Source organism: Myotis myotis, unplaced genomic scaffold, assembly GCF_014108235.1.
Source record: "Myotis myotis isolate mMyoMyo1 unplaced genomic scaffold, mMyoMyo1.p scaffold_m19_p_15, whole genome shotgun sequence".
Lineage (NCBI taxonomy): Eukaryota > Metazoa > Chordata > Mammalia > Chiroptera > Vespertilionidae > Myotis > Myotis myotis.
The window spans coordinates 19,565,137-19,590,864 of NW_023416319.1; the positions used below are offsets into that span (position 1 = coordinate 19,565,137).

The window sequence follows — 25,728 nt, forward strand, 5'->3', positions numbered from 1 at the left end:
TGAAAAGGTATTGAATTTCTAGCAAAGACAGGCAATGCATGAAACTTAACTTGCATCTATCAACTACTGTGTGAGAAAATGTGGAATGATTAATGTGGTGAGTTACAAATGGCACATCGTGGAAAATGAATTTCAGAAAATAACTGAAGAGATCAATTAATAATGTTTGTATTATTTGAGCTTACTGATCAGACTCATCTCATAGTCTTTCTTTTGGAAGTGAACAAAAACAAAAACTTAAGAATAAAAACACTTTGTTAGTCCACCTTTTGTTGACCTTAGCTTACAAAGGAATTTGTTAAGGCAAATTTAATTGGTTCAAGTAATTACAATTAAAGTCCCTAGAATGAGAACTACCTTAAATAATTGCCATATAGCAGGTTAGTAAAGAAATTAATAGTAATAAAAATATTTAAACATTCTAGGAACCTCTCATGCATTTGGGGTCTCTCTCTCATATATGCGAAGTTCCCATACATATGTACGTACTAAATTTGGCTATTTTCTTTTTCTAAGAAACAAACAAACACCCAACAACCTTAAAATTCTACTATCCTATGAAAAAACTAAAGGCTATTAACTATTTTACACTAGAAACAGAAGGGAAAGGGAAAAGTGGAAAGTGGCAACAAAGCCATTTTGTCATTCACTTGTTACAGAACCTAGATGCTAATACTGACCATCCAAAGCCTTCAGAGTGTCTTCTTGTTAATTAAAAGCCCAACTAGATGCCTTCAAGCTTTCCCTCTATTATACCATGCCCCTTTTCCCATCAAATGAGGAAATGAGAGTTTGCAATGCCAGGACTGTATTTCCTTTCCTTGGAGAAGTAAAAAATGGATTCAAGAATTTTATTGAGGAGGGAGGAAAGGGGAAAGGTGATTTAAGTAAAACCAACAAAAAATGAAGTGCCTCTAGTTCCGTTTCTCCACTAGGCTTCAGTTTTACATCTTAAAAAATGGGAATAATAGTAATATTTATACCTCATAGACAGCTGTGTGGATTAAATGAAATGATGCAGTAAGTGCTTAGCATACTACATGGCACCTAAATATTCAATGAATTCAACCTTCTTTAAACAAAATTTAACTGAGTGCTGAATCTATTACAGGCCAAGCTATTCCCACTTTTTTTTTTTTTTTAAATCCTCACCTGAGGATATTTTTTCCATTGAATTTTAGAGAGAGTAGGAGGGAGGGAGGAAGGAGTGAGAAAAAGAGGGAGGGGAGAGGACAAAGGGAGGGAGGGGAGAAAGAGAAAGAACCATGTGAGAGAGGCATATCAATTGGTTGCCTCCTGCACACACCCTGCCCGGGGCAGGGATGAACCTGCAACTGAAGTAGGTGCTCTTGACTAGGATTTGAACCCACAATCTTTGTTCCTCGGGTCAACACTCTAACCACTGACCAAACCAGCCAGGGCTTTTTCCACTTTTAGGATGCAGAAAGTACAAAGAGAGTATTCTTACCACCATACCAATAAGAGCAGCTGATCTATAAAATCATAACGTTTCTTGAATTTGCTCAACAAACAGTTGAGAATCCAAGACAACCAAGAAAACTAAAGTCCACAGAATGATAAGTCCCTCCAAAGAGAAACAGAACATATAAACCGTTTGCCTTTGACCTATCATGGGAAGCGGCCACCACACAAGTGAGCAAGAAGATTATCAGCTAAACTTTTAACAAAGTCTTAAAAGCCTAGAGTGGGCTGGTATATCAGTTTAATAACTCAGAGCCCCAGAAACAAGGGGAGTCTTAAATCACTTGCAAGTCCACCCTTAAACCAGGTGCCACATTGTCTTGATTATTGTAGTTTTATTATAATAGCTATGAAATCAGGAAGTTTGAGTCTTTCTACTTTGTTCTTCTGTTTCAAAATCACTTTGGTTATCCTGAGTCCCTTGCATTTCCATTTGAATTTGGGAAGTATCTTAATTTTATTAATCAGAGATGAACATGTGATGTCTTTCCATTATTTAGGTCTTCTTTAATTTCTTCCAACATTTTGCAATTTTCAAAGTACAAGTTTTGTATGTCTTCTGTTAATTCTAATTCTAAATATTTTTTATCCTATTAGAATTGTTTCCTTCATTTCATTTTTGGATTTATGGCGTTGACTTTCAGAGCTACTTTGCAAAAAAAACCAAACAAAACAAAGCACTGCATGTCCATGCATTTACAAACTGGGGCTAAATAATGCATTGTGAAAGGTAAACAATGCATGACTATAAAAATACCTCCGAAATATAAATACTAAGAACTGATTAGAAAGAGAAAGGAAAAGAGGGTGATCTGGCAAGAAAATATGATTAAGGTCCTTTGCTGTAACCTAGTCCGCAAAATTGAATTTGTATAATTATATCCCATTTTTAAGCTAACTATTAAGCATTTTGGCTTCTGGGACTGATTAAATAGCAGTGTTAATAATAGCAAAACATACAATTCTTAGTCTGTATTTCATAGAACAATAAATATAAAACCTACAAGTTAAGTTCCTGGTCAAGGACACATACCTGGGTTGGAAGTTCAATCCCCACCCCCCATCAGGGCATGTGCAGGAGGCAACAAATTGATTTGTCTCTCTAACATCGATGTTTTTCTTTCTCCTCTCTCTCTCTCCCTCTTCCACTCTCCATAAACATCAATAGAAAAAATATCTTCACTCCCCCGTGAGGCTTAAAAAAAAAAAAAAATCAAATATATGTCTGTTAACATGAGCTGGAACTAATAACAAAAGATAGTAACCCTCCTACCAATAAGTTTGCCGATCAGTAGAGAGAGGCACAGAAGCTAAGGAAGTTTTATTTAGACAGTAATAATTCCTTTGTTCTTGTACCAACACTCAGAAGGTTAAAAGAGGTCATGCCAATATCCTTTTCTATATAAATTATCAACTTAAGTCTCTGGGCATCCCATACCATGGCTTTAGAAGATTAAGTGTGATCTACAGAGACTCATCAAGATTCTGGGAGCTCAATAATGGCCTAGCTATGCTCTCTATGCTCCTCAGGCAATTTTAGAGGTTCAAACATCACAGGAAACTGCTTCACATGCCAATGGCTGCCACACCCTACTGTATAGCATACTTTCCTGCCTATTAGAAGTATTAGAAAAAACCTCCATATGTCTAGCCATTGTCAACAAAGAAACAGGCCAGCTGGGAAAAGAGCCAAACATCTTTGGTTGGAAAGTTTTCAAAGTAGGGAGACATTCTGGTTTAACCTTTAATAAAGTATGTTTGGAGTAATACAAATAATAAATTAAGTGTAATAGTAGCCAAAGGACTATTAATGTTATTGGATTTGACATCTTTTAACAACATTATTATTATTACATCTTCTAAAACCCAAAGCACAGGAGACCAAAGTTTAAAGTTAGATCTGCTTCAACATTCTCAATCCATCTCTCCATCTCGTTTTTTGTTCTCATCCATCCTCATCCCTCAACATAGATCCACTTCTTATCAAGCACCTCAGAAGATATCCAAACACAACACCCAGGCACTGGCTGTCTTTGGCTTAAAACACTACATACTCCATTTTCCTGCCATTCCCAGCTTTAGGACATGCTAGTGTCCTCTCTGGCTGTAGTACTATGCTCTTCAAAATATTAAGTAGTTACCTACATTCTTTTGCACCTATTCTAAACAGTGTTAAGACCTGAAAAACAGTTACCCACCTGACTGCCCTGCCCCCTGGATATAAAACCATATCCCTAAGCTACTACACAGAATCCAAGTTCTAGCAGCAATTATGTTGTTTGTTTAATTGATTTCAGAGAGGAAGAGAGGAGAAATACAAACATTAATGATGAGAGAGAATCATTGTTTGGCTGCCTCCAGCACCCCCTCCCACTGGGGATTGAGCCCACAACTCAGACATGTGCCCTGACTGGGAATCGAACCCATGACCTCCTGGTTCATAGGTTGACGCTCAACCACTGAAATACACCAGCCGGGCATCAATTGTGTTTTGAAAGCATCTGGAGGCTGCCTTAAAAAGGAAGAGATCTCTAATTCTCCCCTATAGCCTACATCCATTCAGTGAATATTTAACAAGTTCTACCATGTGTTAAAGGCTGTGTGTGCCATGCCCTTCTTTTGCAGGAAGCTGTCCTTTCTCTATGTGTACCTACCTATGTTCTCTACCCACTCAGGTATTCCCTTTCCCAACTCCTATGAATGCTGCTTCCTTTCTCAGACTAAGACCATCTTCCAATGCGTGGATCCTTAATAACTTCTCTATATTCACCCAAATTCCCCCATTATTGGTATTTCTGAATCCAATTTGATTCTAAAATCTCTGAACAGTTGTTTTTCCTAATTATGGGCTAACAGTAATTTCTAGTTACCACACTCACTTTCTGAAATACATTTAAGTTTCTGTATTACCTTTGAGCAGTGGTTCTCATTTTATGTGCATCAGAATCACTTGATGGGCTAAAGAGTTTATATTTCTAACAATGTTCCAAGTGATGCTCATGCTGTTGGTCCAGGGACCATATTATGGGGACCATTGTCTTTGAGAATCTGATGAAAGCTATGAAAAACTGCACCTATAAAAACTTCATGCAATTTCAAGGGGTTCATGAATGCCCATTCACAGGTACTTTCTGCTCTATATTTCTTCCTAAGGAGTGTTTAAGATAGTGTTTGCTGATCTGACCATAAGAAGTGCTAACTGTGGTATAGGTAGGTGTGCATGCAAACACATTCTAAGAGTGAGAAGAAACTGCTTGGTATTGGAAAGTCAATTCTGTCCAATGGGCTGACCTTTTCAGTATCATGTGTCTCTTTCACATGCGTGTGATTATTTTTCTGTACTTCTGGTTTAACTCTCAGAAACAAAAGACTCATCAGTATTTAAAAGGCTCTTTGGAATCACTCAAACAAAACTCTATTTTATAGGTGAGGAAGTGGTCTGGTAAAAAGAATATAAATATTGGAGTAAGATAGAATTAGACTGTAATCCTGATTCTCCCTTTACTAAAGGTATGATCACTAAACTTCAATTTCCTCATTTATGAAATTGGGGATTTTATAGGGAAATAATTTTTTTCATTTCAGGTAAAGGTTATGTGAACTCACCACTATAAGGAATGAAAGGGGAGTAGTTTGTATTTATGTTAATTTAAATGTTGTCTAAATTAAGAAAATGAAAATATTTAACTAAATAATTTATAAATTATTTAGATACAAAAAACCTAACATTCTGTATTTATGAACTCTAACTAGCCAGCATGTGTCATTATCACTTATATTTTCTATATAGAATCCACAACCATTTATTCTTTAACTCAAAATAAATTCCTTAAAAAACAATCATACCTTCCTTTACTTTACTCTTCCTTTCTCTAATTCTTTCACTCTACAGTGTCTAAAAACATCTGAACATCTACTGGAAAAATAAAATAAACAATAATAAACTATCCTCCTCCCCTCAAATAGGCCTGTGTAAAATATATCTTGTCAACACAGAAAAGCCCCTTTGAGAAGTTTCCCTCTGTATTCCTCAATAGCCAGCCAGTATCCATTAAATTCATCTTTAATCTATTCACTAAATCACTTTAATCTATTCACTAAATCACTCAGGACTTGGCTGTTATAAGTATCACTCAATTCTGCCTATTTTTTTCTTTAAAGATCTACCAGATAGTCTTTTCTCAGTCTATAATCCTATGTGTATTGCAGGAACCCTTACATTGGAGGTAAATCAGTGAATGTACACAAATGTCTCCAAAATCCTAAATTCTATGAATCTACAAATTATCAAAGCATCAAGCAATTTCCAGTAAACATACCTCTCGTAAAAGACGTGGATCCAGGCAGTCACCATCATCATTAAACATGGACTCCCAGCTCTCCTCAGTAGCTGAACTTTCCTCCATGTGAGAAGTTTCAGTCGTTTTCGGTTCCATAGATGTCTCTATAGAAACTGATTCTATACCAGGAAAGGACATACCAAATTCTGTATTCTCTGAGTCATCTTCCTCTTTTGTTTTGAACTCTTCAGTTTTCAGTACATGCAATGCCTCCGTTATATCACTAGTACAATCTAGATCATTGTCCAAGGCACTATCTGAAAGTACTTTTGTCCCATTTAACATACTGAGTTCAGAGTCCAAAGAGACGTTACAATTACTACCAGCGATCTTTTTTATAGGCAAGGATGAAGCACAATCTGACGAGCTCTCTGTCAACTTTCCTAGTGACTCTGTGAAACTACATGAAATACTCTCAGCATAACTATCTGAGCAAGCAGTGAGGTTGCTGAAATTTTCAGTGTCACTCCCACCTCTAGCTACATGAAAAGGGGTTATGTCTGTACTCATTTCTAAATATTCTGAGAAACTACTTGTATTGCTATAGGCTTCACCAGCTATTCTAACTGCAACGACACAAGGGCTATCTACAGTTATTTGATCAGACATGGGATCTGTAATGTCCATCATACATGCCTTATTTGTAATGTCACCTACACTCTTAAACCCATTACCTATATCTGTTTCATGAGCAAGAGCAGCTGTGTCAGAAGGCTCATACTTTATGCATAACTCATCAGCAGTGTTGTCATTCTCCTCACACTCTCTAATCATCGTTGGCTCAAAAATGCCATCTGTGCTCTCTAATGTGTTGGCTGAAGTCATTTTATGAGAGATGTGACCCGTTGTCTCAGGAATGGAATCTATACCTTTCTGACCCAAGATGAAATCTATACTATTGGCTATGTCACCAACATTCTCAGCTTCAAAGTCTACACAAGGTTGATCAGTGACACCATCTGGACTTCCAGGAACAGGAATAGTGGTGATGCCTCCACTGCTGAGCTTCAACATTCCACCTGATGTTTGCATGCCTTGTTGCACAATTCCAGAATCAGAGCTTAATTTTACTGGTCCAATCATACTCTCAGGTCTTAAAACTCCAGATATCTCTACAACGTTGGCATTTGTTTCAATTCTGCTTTCTAAATCTCTGTTTTCAAATGTTTCCCGACTTAGTTCGAGCCTACTGAAATCACAGAATTCCACATTTTGGAATGGTCTGTTTAAAATTGGAGCCTCACAGATTTCTGAACAAGACAGAGATAGAGGCAACTTCTCGTGTCCTGTCACATCTGTGGTTTCAACCTCCAAACACTCTGCCTTCTTTGGTTTAAAATGTCTTTGTAAAGGTATACTAGGAACAGTCCCAGAATTTAGGACTCCTTGCTGATGTCCTTGGGATAGTATTTCTTTGGATTCTGTGGCTCCTCTCTTAGTACAAACCCTAACCTCATTGTTTTCTTGAAGGCACATGTCTTTTCTTAATTTTGTTGAAGATTTCTTTCCTTCCCTACGATTGTGCTCCTTTTTGTCAGGATAAATACTTAGTCTTTGAGTCTTAGATTTTTCTCTAAAGATCTCCTTTTGGGAGAGACAATTTTTTTGTTCTTCTTCCACCACAGAATTAGGTGAACCACAGCTTTTTTCCTCATCCCTTGTCTTGAGGAGTACTACATCCCTTCGAGCTTTAGGTACATAAAGTGCCATGTCAGGCCTTCTGGCTCGAACTCTGCATCTCACTGCTTCTTGCTGCATGGCACCACCTCAATCTGCAAGAAATAGAGAGAATGATTTAATTACAAAAAACAAATTACAATGTATTGAACCAAGAGATTTTTAAAAAGTTAGCGGGCCTACTAATCCATCCTACAGAAACCTTCAAGTTAAAAGAAAACCTGCCATAAAATAATTAATACAATCACATAAGCAACTAATAAAATTCCAAAACTGCCCATAAATTTTATCCATATATCCTCTTTCTTCATATTCCCCAAATCCTTTACCTCTACCTCCCAAGTGCTCTCTACTTTTTAAACAAGTAGCCTTGGCTTAGGCTGAATTAAAACAGATTATCTGAACTAGTATTTATCTAGTACTCATAAAACACAACCATCTCCATATTCTAGAAGGTCATAATTTACATTGAAGAATATACTCAAGGAGGACACCTAAAAATATATTGGCTCAACATAAATATTACATATAAGTATAATTTTTTAAGAGTAATAACTGAATGTGAGTAACTTGAATGTGGGCTAGGAAATAAGATGACTAATCAGGGACTGCTTTTGAACTATGATTTTTAGGAAGAAATAGGTACTGGGAGAGAGAAAGCCATTATTCTATTATTACTATTTAATCAAGTGACCTATTATAAATTGTTCTTCTTTCCAGCAGCAACAAAACAGGTCTGAGTAGAATGAAGAAGGGTGGAGGCCAAGGAATGAGATGAGACAATTCACACTAGTAACTTCCTGACAACCTCCACCATGGTTGCTCAATGGAACTTAAAAAGGGGAAATATTTAACAAAGGTTAAATAAACCTTTAACTACCAAAAAATATAAATAAATGTGCTAGACAATTTCATATTGAGTTATTCTTTTAATATTCAAAAAAGTAAAGTATGTATTAGGTTGTCCAGAATAAAGTGAATAAGGAGATGCTATATGTAGCAAAAAACAACCATAGACACTCAGAAGCACCCATTGTTAATTATTTCACCACATACATTTCAAAGGAAAGAGATAATAAGATGAAAAGAAAGGCTAAAAAATCCTGTCCACTCTATTCCAGATCCCTAAAACTTCACCTGATTCAGGTAACTTGAATGTGGGCTGCATGGCACCACCTCATGTTGTTTCCTCAGTAAAGGAGTCGTGCTCTCATGGCACAGGCTATTTTCTTCTCAGTCCAGGTATATACCATGACCTTGATTGATCCAGTGTCCCAAGTGATCTGCTTGTCCCTATTCTCTTATGATGTCTTAATTATCTAGCCCACCAATCTTCGTGGATTTTCTATTTTTGCATTTGTGGAAGAATATGACTTTAACATTGAGCCATGCCAGGATTTCTTTTAAATGCCTACTTTTCAAAGACAGAAGTACAAATGTGTATTCCACTGGAGGATATGCCATAGACATAGCATATCTTGATTTCAGCAAAGCATCTGGCAAAATACATTATGATGAACTTCTGTATATAAGATGGCGAAATGTGAGCTATGTAAGAGAACTGGTAGGTAGACTCACAACAAAAAGTAAGGATAATGGGCAGAAGTAAGTTTAGAGGTTATTTAAAGGAGAACTATGTCCCCATAGCCCTTTGAAATTCAACATTTTAAATAATCATTTCAATGTAAACAAAAGACATTGAGTGTTTATCAAATCTGCAATTGACTCCAAATAAAAGGATTAATAAATACCAAAAATTATAAAATTAAATTTAATATCATTTCTACAATCTAGAATGCTGTGCTAAAAGTAATATGAAAACACAAGCACGAATAACAATAACACCATGATCTGCTTTGAGTTAAAAAGAATCTAACAAATACTTGACCTGTGTACAATTTGTACAAGAATCTAATAGCTTTTACTTCATCTACAAAGTCATTAAGAGACCAAAGGTAGTGATTTAGAAGTTTAGAAAGGCAACAGTCTTAGATTACAGTCTAGAAAATATACCATACACTGTATGGTTAAAGGAACTAAAGATATACTTCTTGACCAAAGAAGTCTAAATAGGAACATCCCTGCTACCTTTATACCTCATAGGTTACTATACAGAACAAATTTTTTCTTCTATGTTTCTATGCTTCTATATTTCTGCAGAAGTTAGTACCAGAACCAAATGGTAAAAATAAAAATAAATAAATAAATAAATAAAAGCTTAGCTCAATAGAAAAAGAACTCTAGAGTTCTCCAACACTATTTTTAGGCAATAAACTCTGTATCTAGAATAATTTAAAACAGTATGAATGACTGACTGATACACTAGAGAAAAAATTTCTATCTGTAAAACAGATAGGTCTGGATTAATTTTAAACTAAATTCTATGATTCTATTTCTCATCTCTAACAGACATATATCAAAGGCTTCAAATTTAAAAGTATTATGTGCTGCCGAAACCGGTTTGGCTCAGTGGATAGAACGTCGGCCTGCGGACTGAAGGGTCCCGGGTTCGATTCCGGTCAAGGGCATGTACCTGGGTTGCGGGCACATCCCCAGTAGGAGATGTGCAGGAAGCAGCTGATCGATGTTTCTCTCTCATCGATGTTTCTAACTCTCTATCCCTCTCCCTTCCTCTCTGTAAAAAATCAATAAAATATATTTGAAAATAAATAAATAAATAAATAAATAAATAAATAAATAAATAAATAAATAAAAGTATTATGTGCTACAGCTAATGACTTTTAAATCTCAATTTTTCTTTTATTCTTAGTTAATGCCCACATATTGTCATAATACAATTTCCTAAAGCTGAATAACAGAATAATAAATTTATGCTATTATCCATTCCCTACCAAAACACTGAATTCAAGTATGACATGACCAGCGGTGTGCTGATAATGTTTAGCAACCAGTTTTCCAAATCTAGTTTGAAATAATGATTGATATTTTTGTTTATCTCAACGATGTAAACAATGTGAAGTAATAACTTTGCTTTTTTAAATCCTCATCCAAGGACATACTTAGGAAGGAGAGAGAAACATCGATGGGAGAAACAACTATGTGAGAGAGAAACAACCATCCATTGCCTTCCATAACAGGGACTGAACCACAATCCAGTTATATGCCCTGTCCGGGAATCCAACCTGCAACCTTTTGGTGCAGAGGACAACGCTCAACAAAGTGAGCCACTCTGACTCAGTTTTTGAATGGAAGGATATATCTTCAAATTTTTGAGCTATGACAATGTAATAGGTAAAGACATGACACTTTAAGTTTGCATTACTAGTATTTTGTCCATCACTTAAAGTCTAGACAATAAACAATAATGAAGCCCTGACTTAGGGCATTTGCCCAACTGCCATGTAGATATTCCTACTGTGGCTAATTTTAAGCTATCATTGTGGTAATGATACTAAACATGAAAATGGGAAAAGACATACAGTAGTACATCATGATACAGTATTTCAATCATAAGGTATAATAAACAAAAGTAATTCAAGGTCATGGATCATATTAATATGTAGTAAGATAACTACAAAGTGATGAATTTGAAGTATTTATTACATTTTTATAAATGACATTTATCTATATACTAGAGGCCCGGTGCACAAAAATTTGTGCACTGGGGGGGGGGGGGATGGATGGGTCCCTTAGCCCGGCCTGTGCCCTCTCTCAGTCTGGGACTCCTCAGGGGATGACCACCTGCTGGCTTAGGCCCGCTCCCCGGGGGATTGGGCCTAAGATGGCAATCAGGCATCCCTCTGGCACCCCGGCAGCCCTCGAGGGATGTCCACTTGCCAGCGGGGAGCAGGCCTAAACTGCAGTCGGACATCCTTAGAGCTGCTGAGGAGGCAGGAGAGGCTCCCACCACCACTGCTGTACTGGCAGCCATCAGCCTGGCTTGTGGCTGAGCAGAGCTCCTCCCATGTGAGAGCAACCTGATCACCAAAGGGCAGCTCCTGCATTGAGCGTCTGCCCCCTGGTGGTCAGTGTGTGTCATAGTGACCAGTCATTCCCAGTCTTTCTGCTGTTAGGGTCAGTTTTCATATTACCCTTTTACTATATAGGATAGAGGCCTGGTGCATGGGTGGGGGCCGGCTGGTTTGCCCTGAAGGGTGTCCCAGATCAGGGTGGGGGTCCCACTTGGGTGCCTGGCCAGCCTGGGTGAGGGGCTGAGGGCGGGTGACTGAAGCTCCCAACCTCTCCTTTTTTTTCTTTTTCTTTTTTTTTTATTCTAGGATTTATTTACCTTCTATGGCTGTCACTGGAGCTGAGAGCCAGCTTTAGCTCTGAGGCTCAGCTCCAGCTTTGAGACCTCGGCTGCTGAAAGCAGGTATCTGGCTTTGTTTGGGTTCTATAATTGTAACACTGTTGCGGTCCTGCTCGCTCCAGCTCTGATGGCTGAAAGCAGGTTTCTGGAACTTGTTTAGGTTCTATAATTGCAACATTGTTTCTTAGAGTGCAAGCTCAGAGGCCGGCAGCAGCAGGAGGGGAACCTTGGCTTCCTCCATCACTGGAGCAAGCAAGCCTCCTGTTTGCTTCAGCTGCCTGGCTGCCGGCCGCCACCTTGGTTGGCAGTTAATTTGCATATCGCCCTGATTAGCCAATGGGAAGGGTAGCGAAGTTATGGTTAATTACCATGTTTCTCTATTATTAGATAGGATATAAAAAGTCAGTGACTGAAACGCTGAAACGACAGGTTGCTATGACGCCCACTGCAGCCAGTGAACCACCCGATTGGGAGTGGGGCTGGCCGGCCAACCTCCTGTGGCCCCTCTCCCCCCAACCCCTCACCCCTTTAACCCCCTTACACCACCAGCCCTGCTCCCAATAGGCCTCTCCCTCAAGGCCGGGGTGGCTGGCCAACCCCCCTCCCCCGCAACCGTGGCCTCTCCCCCTGGCCGGCCCCGTGCCCTATCACCCCCCCTTACCCCAATAGGGGGCAGGGCCGGCTGGCCAACCTCCTATAACCCCTCCCCCTGCCTGGCCCCACCCCAGATCAGCCCCCACACTCCGATCAGGGGCAGGGCCAGCAGCCAACTGCCCGTGGCCCCTCCCCCCACTAGCCCTGCCCCGACTGAACCCCCGTACCAATTGGGGGCAGGAGTGGCCAGCCAACCACCCACAGCCCCTCTCCTGGCCCCGGTCACCCCCCCGCCCTCCACGCCATTCAGGGGCTGGGCTGGCTGGCCCCACCCCTGATCAGCCCCCATGCCACCCCAATCAGCCCACGGAACCTCCCCCCAGCCAGCTCTGCCCCCGATCGCCCCCCCCACTCCGATCAGGGGCAAGGCCAGTGGCTACCACCCACAGCCCCTCCCCCGGCTGGCCCCGCCACCACCACACCAATCGGGGGTGTGGCCAGCCGGCCCACTCCCCACAGCCCCTCCCCACCCCCAATTGGCCTCCCACCCCAATCAGGGGCAGAGCCCACCAGTCAATTGCCCATGGCTCCTCCCCCCTGATTGGGCCCCAATTGGGGCCGGGCCAGCCGGATCCGGATCCTACCCGTGCACTAGGCCTCTAGTTTAATAATAATAAGCTATATAATTTAAATTTTAATAATAGCCATGTTTAACAATCAGTTTGCAAAATTCCTAAAATTTTAACAATCATCTCTCAGTCTAGTACAGCCGAGGGCAATCTACGGCCTGCGGGGCCGGATCCGGCCTGTTTGAAATGAATAAAACTATTGAAAAAAAAGACCATATCCTTTTATGTAATGATGTTTACTTTGAATTTATATTAGTTCACACAAACACTCCATCCATGCTTTTGTTCCGGCCCTCCGGTCCAGTTTAAGAACCCATTGTGGCCCTCGAGTAAAAAAGTTTGCCCACCCCTGGCTCTAGTAGGAGATGCTCCAATACACCATTGGTTGTGACAATCCTTTCATAATAATTCAGACACACAAAAAAGGAGCATCCCCATCTTGTGGACTTTCAAGATAAAGCCAATTCAATTTAAAGCCTTGTGTTGTTATAAATTTCTTTTGTAAATGTAGGCATGAAAGGCCTTTAACACTGGGATAAAAGCTGGCTGTATTATGCAAGTTTTAAAATGTATCTTGGATTAAAATTTTCCCACCTAAGTATTTACTAAAAGCACTTGATCTTTTCTATCTTTTTTAAAAAACATATTTTTATTGATTTCAGAGAGGAAAGGAGAGGGAGAGAGAGATAGAAACACCAATGATGAGAGAGAATCATTGATTGGCTGCCGCCCACACTGGGGATCAAGCCCACAAGCCGGGCATGTGCCCTGACCGGAATTGAACCCTGACCTCCTAGGTTCATAGGTCGACACTCAACCACTGAACAACACCAGCCGGGCTCTTTCTCTCTTTTAAAAAACAGTTTTAACTTTTTCACAATGTTCTAAGTGTTTTTATCAGTTCCATTTGCTTCTTATCTGTAGGGGAGAATCAATTATTTAGGTTGTATTTTTCAGCTAATTCATCCTGGATTAGTCATCAGCATGTAGTTCTTTTCAAAATTACATTTTCTAAAGGGGATAAAAATTCAGATTCCTTTACAATAGTGGGCAGTTAAGTGCTAATACACGCCTTAAAATATTTTAGGCCAAATCATTTTTTCTAACTATACTTCTGAACACTGAAATCATATATGAGCTCCTGTCCAATTGTTTCTACAATTTCAAATTCTCCTAGAGAGAAGTATCAGTAACTTCCTTTAATTATCTTTCTGACCCATCTTCCTGAGTAAGTGAACAAGTCAAATCAGGCTTTTACATTTCTATAACAGAATGTCAACACTGTCCACATTTGGTATCTAAAACATATAGATCCCTCTTCAATCAACAATAGGGAATACTGACACTTAAGGCACTCAATGGATAATTCAACCATGAACTGATTTGATCCAGTACTTAACAAAGTTCACTTGAGACATCTGATATTTGAAACTGCTGAATGGGCATGTTAACTATTCATTCTTCCAGAACAAATTCTCTAAGCTCTATTACTTGTTACCTCATTAGAATGCATCATAACTAAACCATATATTTGTCTTAACTCTTTATTTGGAAATAATTTCTAATTTATAGATAAATTACAAAAGTAAAAATGCCGCAATGAGCACCTGTACACCTTTACCCATATTTATCTACCGTTAACATTTTATACCCCACTTGTTTTACCATTTTTGCAATCATGCATGCTCCTTCCCCTTTTTTTGTCTCTCTTTTCCTCCCTCCCTCAACCCCTCCCTACACACACACACACACACACACACACACACACACACACACACTTCTCTTCCTGAAACTTTTGAGGACAAATTACAGACATCATGGCCCTCTACCCCTAAATATTTCACAGTGTATTTCCTATAAATAGGCGTATCCTTACATAATTACACATTATAAATGTAAGCAAATCTAACATTGATACCTTTATCAAATCTAACATAAGTATTCCAATTTTGTCAGTTGACTCTGTCATTTCCTTTATAGCATATTTCCCTCTCCAATACAAGACCCAGTATAGAATCAGGCAATACTTTTAGTTACCATGTCTCTTTAGCCTCCTACATGTTAGAAAGTTTCCATAGCTCTTCATTGTCTTTTATTATGACACTAGAGGCCCCGTGCACAAAAATCTGTGCACTCGGGGGGTCCCTCAGCCCGGCCTGTGCCCTCTTGCAGTCTGGGACCCCTCAGGCGATGTCCACCTGCTGGCTTAGGCCTACTCCCCAGGGGGATCAGGCCTAAGCTGGCAGTCAGACATCCCTCTGGCAGCCCAGGAGCCCTCGGGGGATGTCCACTCACCAACAGGGAGCAGGCCTAAGCTGCAGTCAGACATCCCTCTGGCAGCCCAGGAGCCCTCGGGGGATGTCCACTCACCAACAGGGAGCAGGCCTAAGCTGCAGTCAGACATCCTTAGCGCTGCTGAGGAGGTGGGAGAGGCTCCCGCCACCACCGCTGTGCTGGCAGCCATCAGCCTGGCTTGTGGCTGAGCAGAGCTCCCCCTGTGGGAGCGCACTGACCACCAGGGGGCAGCTCCTGCATTGAGCGTCTGCCCCCTGGTAGTCAGTGTGTGTCATAGTGACCAGTCATTCTGCTGTTAGGGTCTATTTGCATATTACCCTTTTATTATATAGGACTGACATTTAATAAGACTAGCTCCCCCTAACCCCCTTTTTAAAATTAAACATCCCTCATTTAATGTCTGCCTGCCATTTCCTAATTATTAGATTGAGGTTATACATTCTTAGCCACAATAATACATAGGTGATCGCGTGTCCTTCTCAAGGCATCACATCTGGAGGCACGTGATTTCCATCTCTCCTTCAGTGATGATATTAACTTAGATCACCTGGTTAAGGTATTGTCCAATTTCTCTACTATATAATTACTGTGTATTTTCTCCCTTGCAATTAATAAGCAGTCTGTGGGGTAAACACTTAAAAAGCATGTAAATATCCTGCTCCTCATCAAAATTTCCCTAGATTTTACATACACTAATGATTTTAATCTGATCCAAAATTTACTATGATGGTTGCAATATGATGATTTTGCAACTCTACAAGTCCCTTCACATTTACTAGTCAATCCTTGGCATTTTTTCAGAAAGCAAAAGTAAACCGTATATCTTACCTCACCTCAGAAACTAAGATCCCCTGAGTTAAGACTCCATGTTAAAATCTTAGCTTTCATAATTGGTTAATATACCTGAAGAATATTTTCTAACTTTTGCAAATGGATGATGAAAGTAATTATCACCTTATCCAATGTCCCATTGTAAAAAGAAGGGAAAAAGCATGCATGTCTCTCAAAGTCATTCGCCCTTTAACAGACAGAGCATAACGTGTCTCTTTCTGCTCTTTTCCAGAAAACACAAAATTTAAGTTTGGAGTTCAAACACAATGATTAATCGATCCCAGGTGGCTGGTAATATTTATTTCTCTGTCCCTTTTTAAAGCCATCTCAAATTCCTTTGGGAAGGAGACAAGGCACAATCAATTCATACATGTTAATAGACATGTATGTGAGGGCATGAGGGGAAAACATTTTGTGGAAATCTACTTCCAACTTCCATTTGTTTGAACTATTAAATATTCTATAGAATAATGCAATGTTTCAAAAGAGGTGTACAGAGTTCTGACACTGACATCCCCTTCAAATGACTTGCAAAATTATGCAATAGAAAGATATTTATGTAAAGTATATAGTAAAATGCCAACGTAAACATCGTGAATACAAGGTTCAACAGTTAGATTTTCAATTCAAATGACAGATGAAGCACACATATATACCTTCCTCCACTAAAAATTGATCCACATTTATATGGGAATTCATTTTATAATAAATGTGGAACTTCAAATCAATGGAAAAATATGGAATATCCAATGTCAGGAAACTGCCTGGCTTGCTTACCAATACTTTACTGAGGATTTTGCTTGTATATTCATGTAAAATCAGTCTATCATTTTCCTTCCTAGTACTGGGAATTACATGACTGGGTTATCAAGGTTACTATAAGACACATTATATAAGTCAAGAATTTATGTATAAGGCTAGGCTTCTCCTTAAATGTTTAGTATAAGTCATCTGTAGCACTGCCTGGGAATAGTAATTTTTGTTGAAAATGTTTAATAATAATTTATTTTCTTTAATGTTAAGGTCCATTGAAATTTCTTCTTCTTGAGTCAGTTTCACAAATTGCTCTAGAAAATGTCTTTGATGTAAGTTTTCAAATATATTGATATAGAAACTGATCACAGTACTTTCTTAGCATTCTAATATGAGTACTTGTCTAAATATCTAAAGTTAATCATTATTTGTATCTGTCTTCTAGACAACTGTACAATGCTTTTACTTCACAATCCCTTCCATATGTACTCTTAGTTTTCATCCTAAAGTATCTTTACACTGCTCCCATCTTTTAATACATTTTTTCTATTGTTACTATTAAAAAATGTTTTTGTCAGTTTGTCATTGCTTTTTGTAGATATCTCTCATTCTTCTCTGATGAATCTCAAGATATTATCTTATGAACTTGGTGTTCTTAAATGTCTACTATGTGTTTAAGTATGTGTTTAGTATTATTAGTTTTCTACTAGAGCAACACTATTTGAATATTTTTGCTATTAGTCTTTTACCAGTTCTAGTCATTCAGGGTTATATCTTTAAATTCATCTTCAATATCACCAATTTTCTTTTCATATTTGTCTATTCTGCATTTTGTCCTATCCAATCAGTTTTTAAATTTTAATGACTAAGGTCCTATTTGTCCCCTCCACTGCACCTGATCACTTTGGTCTTATTAATTTTATAATTAGATTTCATTTTTGTTATAATACTAAGTATTTACTATTTAATAGTTTTACTTTTTGGATTTCTTGAAAATTTAATTCTACTGCCTCTTGTATATCTGACTTTTGCTTAAGGCACTGTCAATTTTTTTTTAATAACTTAAAAAAAAAAAATAGTGTGCTCCACTACAGTGGGACTTTAGCAATATCAGTGGGAATTCCATGCAGTCAGACTACAAGCTTTTCTCTATGTAGTGGCTCTGCATTAATGTTAATTTTTAACTCTGAGGTATTCTGGACCATGCAATAAGTATAAAATATGAAACAAACTCACATGCGAGTAAAACAATAGCTACAAAATCTCAGGAAACTTTCCCCTTCACTCAGAACCCAGATAAAAACAGACAAGTTTCCTTATTTTTCTCTGTAACTGAGTAATTTTTTTTTCCTAGTCTACCCTTAGATTGAGAGTACAATGCTTTGAGATTTAAGGCTTTAGTAGGTAACCTCAGTTTCCAACTCATCTGTCCCAGGCCCAATGCCTCCAGTCCTATTTCACGCATGGTAATTAAATCTAAGCCTCTTATCAAGAACAGCAACTTCAGTAAAATAAAAAATAAACAAAAACTGTAAACAATCGTCCTGGCTGGTGTGGCTCAGTTGGCTGAGTGTCCTCCAATGCACCGAAAGATTGCCAGTTCAATTCCCAGTCAGGGCACATGCCCGTGTTGTAGTCTCAATCCCCAGTTGGGGGGAGCGGGGGCGTGTAGGAGGCAGCTTATCCTCACATCAATGTTTCTTTCTTAAAAACTGTAAACAATCTAAACAGGAGTAATTTTCTAAAGTTATGGATCATCCATACATTGGGTGGATATCCAAAACATAATGCTAAGTGAAAAGAATTTACAATCCAATCCATCTTTTTGCACAAAAGTAGCGTATGATCCTCACTGATGTGGCTCAGTTAGTTGGTGCATCATCCATATACTAAAGATGGAGGGCTCAATTCCTGGTCAGGGCATATACACCCAGGGTGCGGGTTCAATCCTTGGTTGGGACATGTGTTATAGGCAATTGATCCATGTTTCTCTCTCACATCCATATTTCTTTCTCTAAAAACCAATAAAATAGAAATGTATGTGCATGTACATGAGTATGCAGTCAAATAAGGACTGTAGTTCAGGGGTTAGAATCCCATCGCCTTGACTAGCTCTGACTTCAAATAACTTTATTGTGGCAAAATTTATTGCTCTAAGCCTTAGTTTATTCAAAACAAAAGATGAGGACAGTAAATTTATTTCATAGGCACACTAAATAAATAAAATAAAATAATGCATGAATAAAAATTTTCCAGTCATTGTAAAAGTGTCAATAAATAAAGGCTGGCTATTATTTAAATAGGCAGTTGAGTTCCTTAAGTTACAAGTTTGCACAGGGAATCAAAAGCCCTTATAATATAGTACTATTCAAAATGTGCCATGATTGCCTACAGAATCCATTTCCACTTGACACTAACATCTACTTCAACTATGTATCCTGGCTTTGCCCATCAATCTCTAACAGTCTAATGTTATATCCAATAATTATATCCAATAATACAAAGTAAACACAATGCAATTCAATTCTGAAGTGAAAATACAAAACTTGAAAAGAATGCAGGATTTCATGAAATCTATGAAAATACTATTGAAGGAAGTGTTCATCTCATAGCAAAACCCTTGGGGAATAAAGATCTGGCAGAATCAAACCAGTGAACAACTGAAGAAGGGAAAACCCAAGAAGGATGATGACAGAATAGGAATCAAAGAATAAAATGCCAAAAATTAAGAAAAATCTCTTGAGAAACCAAGAACATTCTCAATAGTTTTGGTAAAACTGATGCACTAGGCTAGTCTACTAGTATATGATAAATACTAAAAGAAAAAAAAAATCAAACAAACTGTGAAGGATGCTATCAGACTGTCACATAATTTTAGTGGAATAATTATACCAAGAAGGTGCATCATTCTTTGTTAATTCTAAGAATTAGCACAGCTGTAATTACAACCTAAATTTTTCATGAATAACTATAAAACTTTAGTCTTCATTTTAAATAGGTCCACTCTAATAAGTATTTTCAAAGTACTAATTTTCTCACTTAACAACAAGAAATGCTATTATCTAAACTCTTAATAGTTACATCTGAGGGAGCAAAAAAATGAGGGAAAAGAATTATTAATTTTTATAGCTATATCTCACTATTATTCGAATTTGTTAACATAAATGTAGTATTTTTGTAATTAAATTAAAAAATCATTAAAATTTAAAGACCTGCTATTGTTTTAGATTAAGAGGCCATTACTATAAATTGGTGTTGGAGAAAGCAAAGACAATGAAATTGATGAACAGATTTTTACTGGACAAAATCACTATAAACAGGAAAATGATAAATGAAGAAAAGAGTGATGTCTTTAATATACTTGATTGGACAATAAAACAAACAGTACACAAATCACTTGATGTTGGAAAGACACCTTTAAATGTTGCAGAATGCTGAAGCAATCTCTACTTTTTGGTCAAGAATGATCTAGAACTATATTGTCCAATAAACTAGCCACTAGCCACTAGCCACTAGCCACACATAGCAACTGAGCACTTGAAAAATGGCTGTCTAAATTGAGATGTGCTGTGCATGTAAAATACCCCTAGATTTCAAAGATTTGGTATATCCCCCAAAAAAGTAAAATGCCCCATTAATATTTTTTATATTACCTATATGTTGAAATGGTACTATTTTTATATAATGGGTTACATGAAACATATTAAAATTAATGTCATCTGTTTATTTTTATATTTTTATGTGGCTACTAGAGAAATTAAAATTACATATGTGGCCTACATATGTGGTTCGTGTTATATTTCTAATGATATAGTGCTGGTCTAAGATCTTGCCACATCCTTAATGCCACAAGAATAAACAGTCTACTTTTTCTCTTGTGTCTTGCCTGTTTCAGATTTTTCCACTTTTATCAGATTTTTCCACTTTTAGCACAAGGGAATATGCCAAAGCAAGAAATCAACTAAAACATGAACGTACAGATAAGCTTATCTCTGCACAAACATTTTAATGTTCCATATGTTCAAAATGATCAAAAAAATAAAGCACCAAAAGAAGTCTGCTTATGTTTCATAAATCAGAAAACAAGACATGTTAGACAACATTCCTATGTGGTAAAAGTTACCCTCAACAAATTTAGAACCATTTCTTCTAACTTAACTTTTTTTCCTGAAAAGAGGGCTTTTTATATATGTTTAAAGAGGCCTATCGAGGCCCCCAGATTCAGATTTATTTCTATGCATATTAATAAAACTACTCTCTTTGTTTTACTATACTATCTTAAGAATTCTTATTCTCATTAGTCTATTTACAAGCTAGCAAAACCAAGAGATGCCAACATCCTTCAACAGTTCAGCAGCCTAAATGTCCAACTATAAAAATATATGAAAAGTAAATTTAACATGTTTATAATTATCTGTAATATACAAAATATATTACATGACACAAGTAAACCAATAGATTTCTAAGCACTAAAAGTTGATTACATACTTTTAAATTCTAGCCATCCCCTCAGAAAGACTCACTGTTCTTTTTTCCTTAATTTCATAGTTTGGTGAATGGTATCGCTAACAGTTATTCAAGCCAGAAACCTGGAAGTCATTATCCCTGACATTTCAATCAATTACCAAGCCTTGTTCATTCTACTTCTACACTGCTTCCAGTGATTTTCTAAAATACAAATCAGATTTGCTCATTTCCTAGCTCAAAATTCTTCAGTGGCTCTTTTCATGTACAAACTTTAAAGTATCTTGTATAGTATATGTGACCCCATATGACCTAGCTCCACTGCCATCCCTAGAACTGCCTATCTGCCCAGCCACTCCTAATTTCAGATTTTATATTTCATCAATTCCAACTCCTGGCAGTATAAAAAAGCATGCCCAGCTGCCTTCTTACACCTCTGTGGTTGAAGGGATACAATTTCTCAGTCGGATATCTGCCTGACAGTCTCTACCTGTCCTTCAATTCTCACCTTAAAGGTTACTTCCTCTATAACTTTGTAACTGAAGCCCCCTGATATATTATGGTCCTAAGTACCCACTATATACCTTTACATAACTAGTATACCTTTATTAAAGCAATTATCATATTGCTTTGCAGTTATGTGTTTGCATGTCCAGCTCCCTTCTAAACAGTAAGTTCTTCAATGTAGGGTTACTTGTTGTCATTGTATTTACAATGCCATAGCACTGAATTTGGTACTAAGTAAATGTTAAATCATGGCAACTTAGACTTCACAATAAATGAAAGACCCCAACCTCTAAGATTTGGGACCCCATTCATTGATTCATTCCACAAGCATTTATTAAATATCTATTATGTGCCAAGTGCTATCCAGGCATTGTGAACACAGCAATGAACAAAACAGTCTCTGGCCTCAAGGAGCTCACATTGTAATGGCGGAGACAAAAAAATAAACAAACATATATTTAAACATATAATGCCTGATAATGATAAAGGCAATGGAGTAAAATGGAGCAGGGAAAGAGATCAAAGTGATGGGGTGTATGGCTATTTTAGAAGGAAGACCATATGATAAGTGGAGAAGAGCACTCTGAGTTAATACCTGAGCTGATACTTGAATTGAGTCAGTGAGTCACACAAATTATCTAGGGAAGAGAGAATTATAGGGAAAAATAAGAGCAAGTGCAAAGTTCGGAGGTAGGACAAGCTTGAAGTGTCTAACAAATAACAGGAAAACAGGCGTGGTAACAGCAGAGAAAGGGACACGGAGGTCAGTAGGATAACTAAGGGCCAGAACAAGTAGGGCTCGAAGGCCAAGGCAAGAGCTTTTATTGTGAATGTGCTGAGAAATCACTGAAAGGTTTCAGCAAGAGAATAACATGATCTGACTAACCTTTGCTGAAGATCATTCTAGCAAAAATGTGAGACACTGACTATAAGAGGTAAGAGGAGAAGGAGGAAAATCTATAAAGAAGTCTAAAAACTAACAGACACTCACCATGTCTAGGGTAGTAACAAAGGAGGTAACAAGTAGTGGTTGGATTAATGATATATTCTGAAAGCAAAGGTAACAAAACCTTAGTGTACTGACTATATGGGATGTGAAGAAGGAAAGAGACATGTCACTCAGAGTTTTGGTCTGATCAACCTGAGTGATCACAGTTACATTTACCAAGATGGGGAAGACTAGGGCAGGAAATGGGAAAACAGCAATCAAAAATTGTGATTTGAACATTTTTAATTTGAATGCCTGCTGGACATCCTGTACAGTTAAGTAACAATTGGATATACAAATTTAAAGCGCAGTGGCGGTGCAAAAATTGGAAATAAATATTCAAGCCAAGGAACAGGACCATCCAGGGAGTAACAAAGATAGAGGGTCAAGAGCAGGGGTGGGCAAACTTTTTGACTCGAGGGCCACAATGGGTTCTTAAACTGGACCGGAGGGCGGAACAAAAGCATGGATGGAGTGTTTGTGTGAACTAATATAAATTCAAAGTAAACATCATTACATAAAAGGGTACGGTCTTTTTGTTTGTTTGTTTGTTTGTTTTATTCATTTCAAACAGGCCGGATCCGGCCCGCGGGCCTTAGTTTGCCCACGGCTGGTCAAGAGGATTGAGCCATGGTGGTTAAACTAAATCCCAAAGGTCACAAAGAAGAAATGTAGCCTGCAAAGGAGATTAAGGAAGAAAACAGAAGTAGCATCCCAGAAGCCAAGTGTAGAAAATATTTTTGAAAGACAAGAATAATCATTTGCTTTAAATGTTAAAAGGAAGAACTGAGAATATTTTTACTAAATTTGATAGGACAGACATTGTTGGTGACATTGGAATGGCTTCAGTGGGTTGGGGAGACAAATACCTCACTGGAATGGGTGAGAGAGCAGTTGAGGTAAGGAAGAATGATATAATAGGGAGGGAGAAACTGATGATGCAAGCAGAGGATAGGGAGGTTAACTATAATAAAGGCATATTTACTATTGTTTTCAAATACTGGAACAAAAATTAGCAACTATAAGATTAGAAATTCTACCAATTCCTGCTTTGTTATATTTTATTAGAAATGCAAGAGGAGTGTTAAGTAGAGTATGATATTCTGAATCCTCCTCAGGGCAGTTAAGGCATCTGAGCCTCAGGATTTACACATATATCAAGCTCACGTATGCAACAACTTTCTTAAAAGTTATTTTTGCCTTAGTGAAGTTTAGGATTCATTAAAGCCTGTACAAAATCAGTTCTTCAGTCATTTGAATCCAATCAGTCTAAGGAACAAAAATTCTGCTTCTTTAGTAATGCTAGCCTATATCTTTGTGGAGTACTGGGCCATCTTGTAAATGTAGCAGTTAAATATACTTTAAACTTTTATAAAGTGCTCAGGATTCTGATGACAAAAAAGATTACAAAGTTCTTTATCTTGGGTCACTATGGGCTACTACCTGTGGGAGTCTCCAAAAAAAGAGATTTCTTTAAACAGGTTACCATTTTTAAAGATAATGGATGACTCACAGGTCTATAATAGAGGAAATCTCGTTTTAAGAAAAAACTTAATGAAGTGCAAAACCCAAAAAAGATTTTTGTATTTTCCCTAACACAAAAGCATTATACAATAAACCTTTTAATTAAATCTGTATTCTCATCTCACAGAGATAATCATTATTTACATTTTGCTGCATCTGCATCTAGACCAGCGGTTCTCAACCTGTGGGTCGCGACCCCTTTGGCGGTCGAACAACCCTTTCACAGGGGTCGCCTAAGACCATCCTGCATATCAGCTATTTACATTACAATTCATAACAGTAGCAACATTACAGTTATGAAGTAGCAACGAAAATAATTTTAAGGTTGGGTCACAACATGAGGAACTATTTTTAAAGGGCCAGAAGGTTGAGAACCACTGATCTAGGCCTTTCTATATTTTTTAAAAAGCTTGTGTATGAGATGTATCTCCTATGAGCACAGAATCCTGTATAGAAAGACTTTCTAAGCTAATTTTTTGTCAAAATTTTTTGCACTCCAGTTAAAAACATTTCACATCATGACACAGTACATTCAGATTCATACCCATGTGACTGAAAAAAGTTCCATAAAATATTATTTATGCTGCTCTTTTTAAAAAAAATCTATTCTAGTTCATTCTGAATTTAAAAATGTTTAGCCCTAACCGGTTTGGCTCAGTGGATAGAGCGTCGGCCTGCGGACTGAAAGGTCCCAGGTTCGATTCCGGTCAAGAGCAAGTACCTTGGTTGCAGGCACATCCCCAGTAGGAGGTGTGCAAGAGGCAGCTGATCAATGTTTCTCTCTCATCGATTTTTTTAACTCTCCATCTCTCTCCCTTCCTCTCTGTAAAAAATCAATGATATATTTTTTAAAAAAATTTTTAGATTCTTATAATTTAAATGAATTTATTCAGTAAGTTGTTTCACTTGATTGTTTAAAAAACATACTAAAACAGCATATTTCAACATCAGAAACTTTCACAGCAGGGATAAAAAAAAATGCTCTATTTTAAATGACTTGGAATTTTGGTTATAGAGCAAAATAAAAGAGAAATTTTAAAAAAATCAAAAGATTAAACCACCTAACCAAGAGTCTTTAACAAAATAATAAAATTAAAAATACACTCAATTTCCACACTTCTAAGGCCCTCCACTCCCAATGTCAAGCTCATTCTGCAAAAAACCACGAAATGTCTTTCCTCTGCAAAAGAGCATAACTTAACATATACTTGATCCAGCACATCACAGAGGTACTTGTGTATAATATAATAACATGAAAAATTATACTTGGACAGCAGAGAAATGGCTTCATATTTTAAAATCTGCTAATGAACCACAACTGATTGTCCTATAGTTTTCTTAATGCATTCTTCCATAAATGAACTTGCACTAGTT

At 37.6% G+C, this 25,728-nt stretch overlaps 1 protein-coding gene across 6 annotated transcripts in view; it reads right to left on the reverse strand.

Annotated features, from left to right (window-relative positions):
• The window catches only part of R3HCC1L (R3H domain and coiled-coil containing 1 like), a 72,692-nt gene that overhangs the window by 16,703 nt on the left and 30,261 nt on the right, over positions 1 to 25,728 (reverse strand). For all 6 annotated transcript variants that reach the window (XM_036336400.1, XM_036336401.1, XM_036336404.1 and 3 more), the window contains one exon: positions 5,802 to 7,594. In XM_036336400.1, the coding sequence (XP_036192293.1) occupies positions 5,802 to 7,580 (1,779 nt within the window). In that variant the 5' untranslated portion in view covers positions 7,581 to 7,594. The remainder of the gene's footprint in view (positions 1 to 5,801; positions 7,595 to 25,728) is intronic.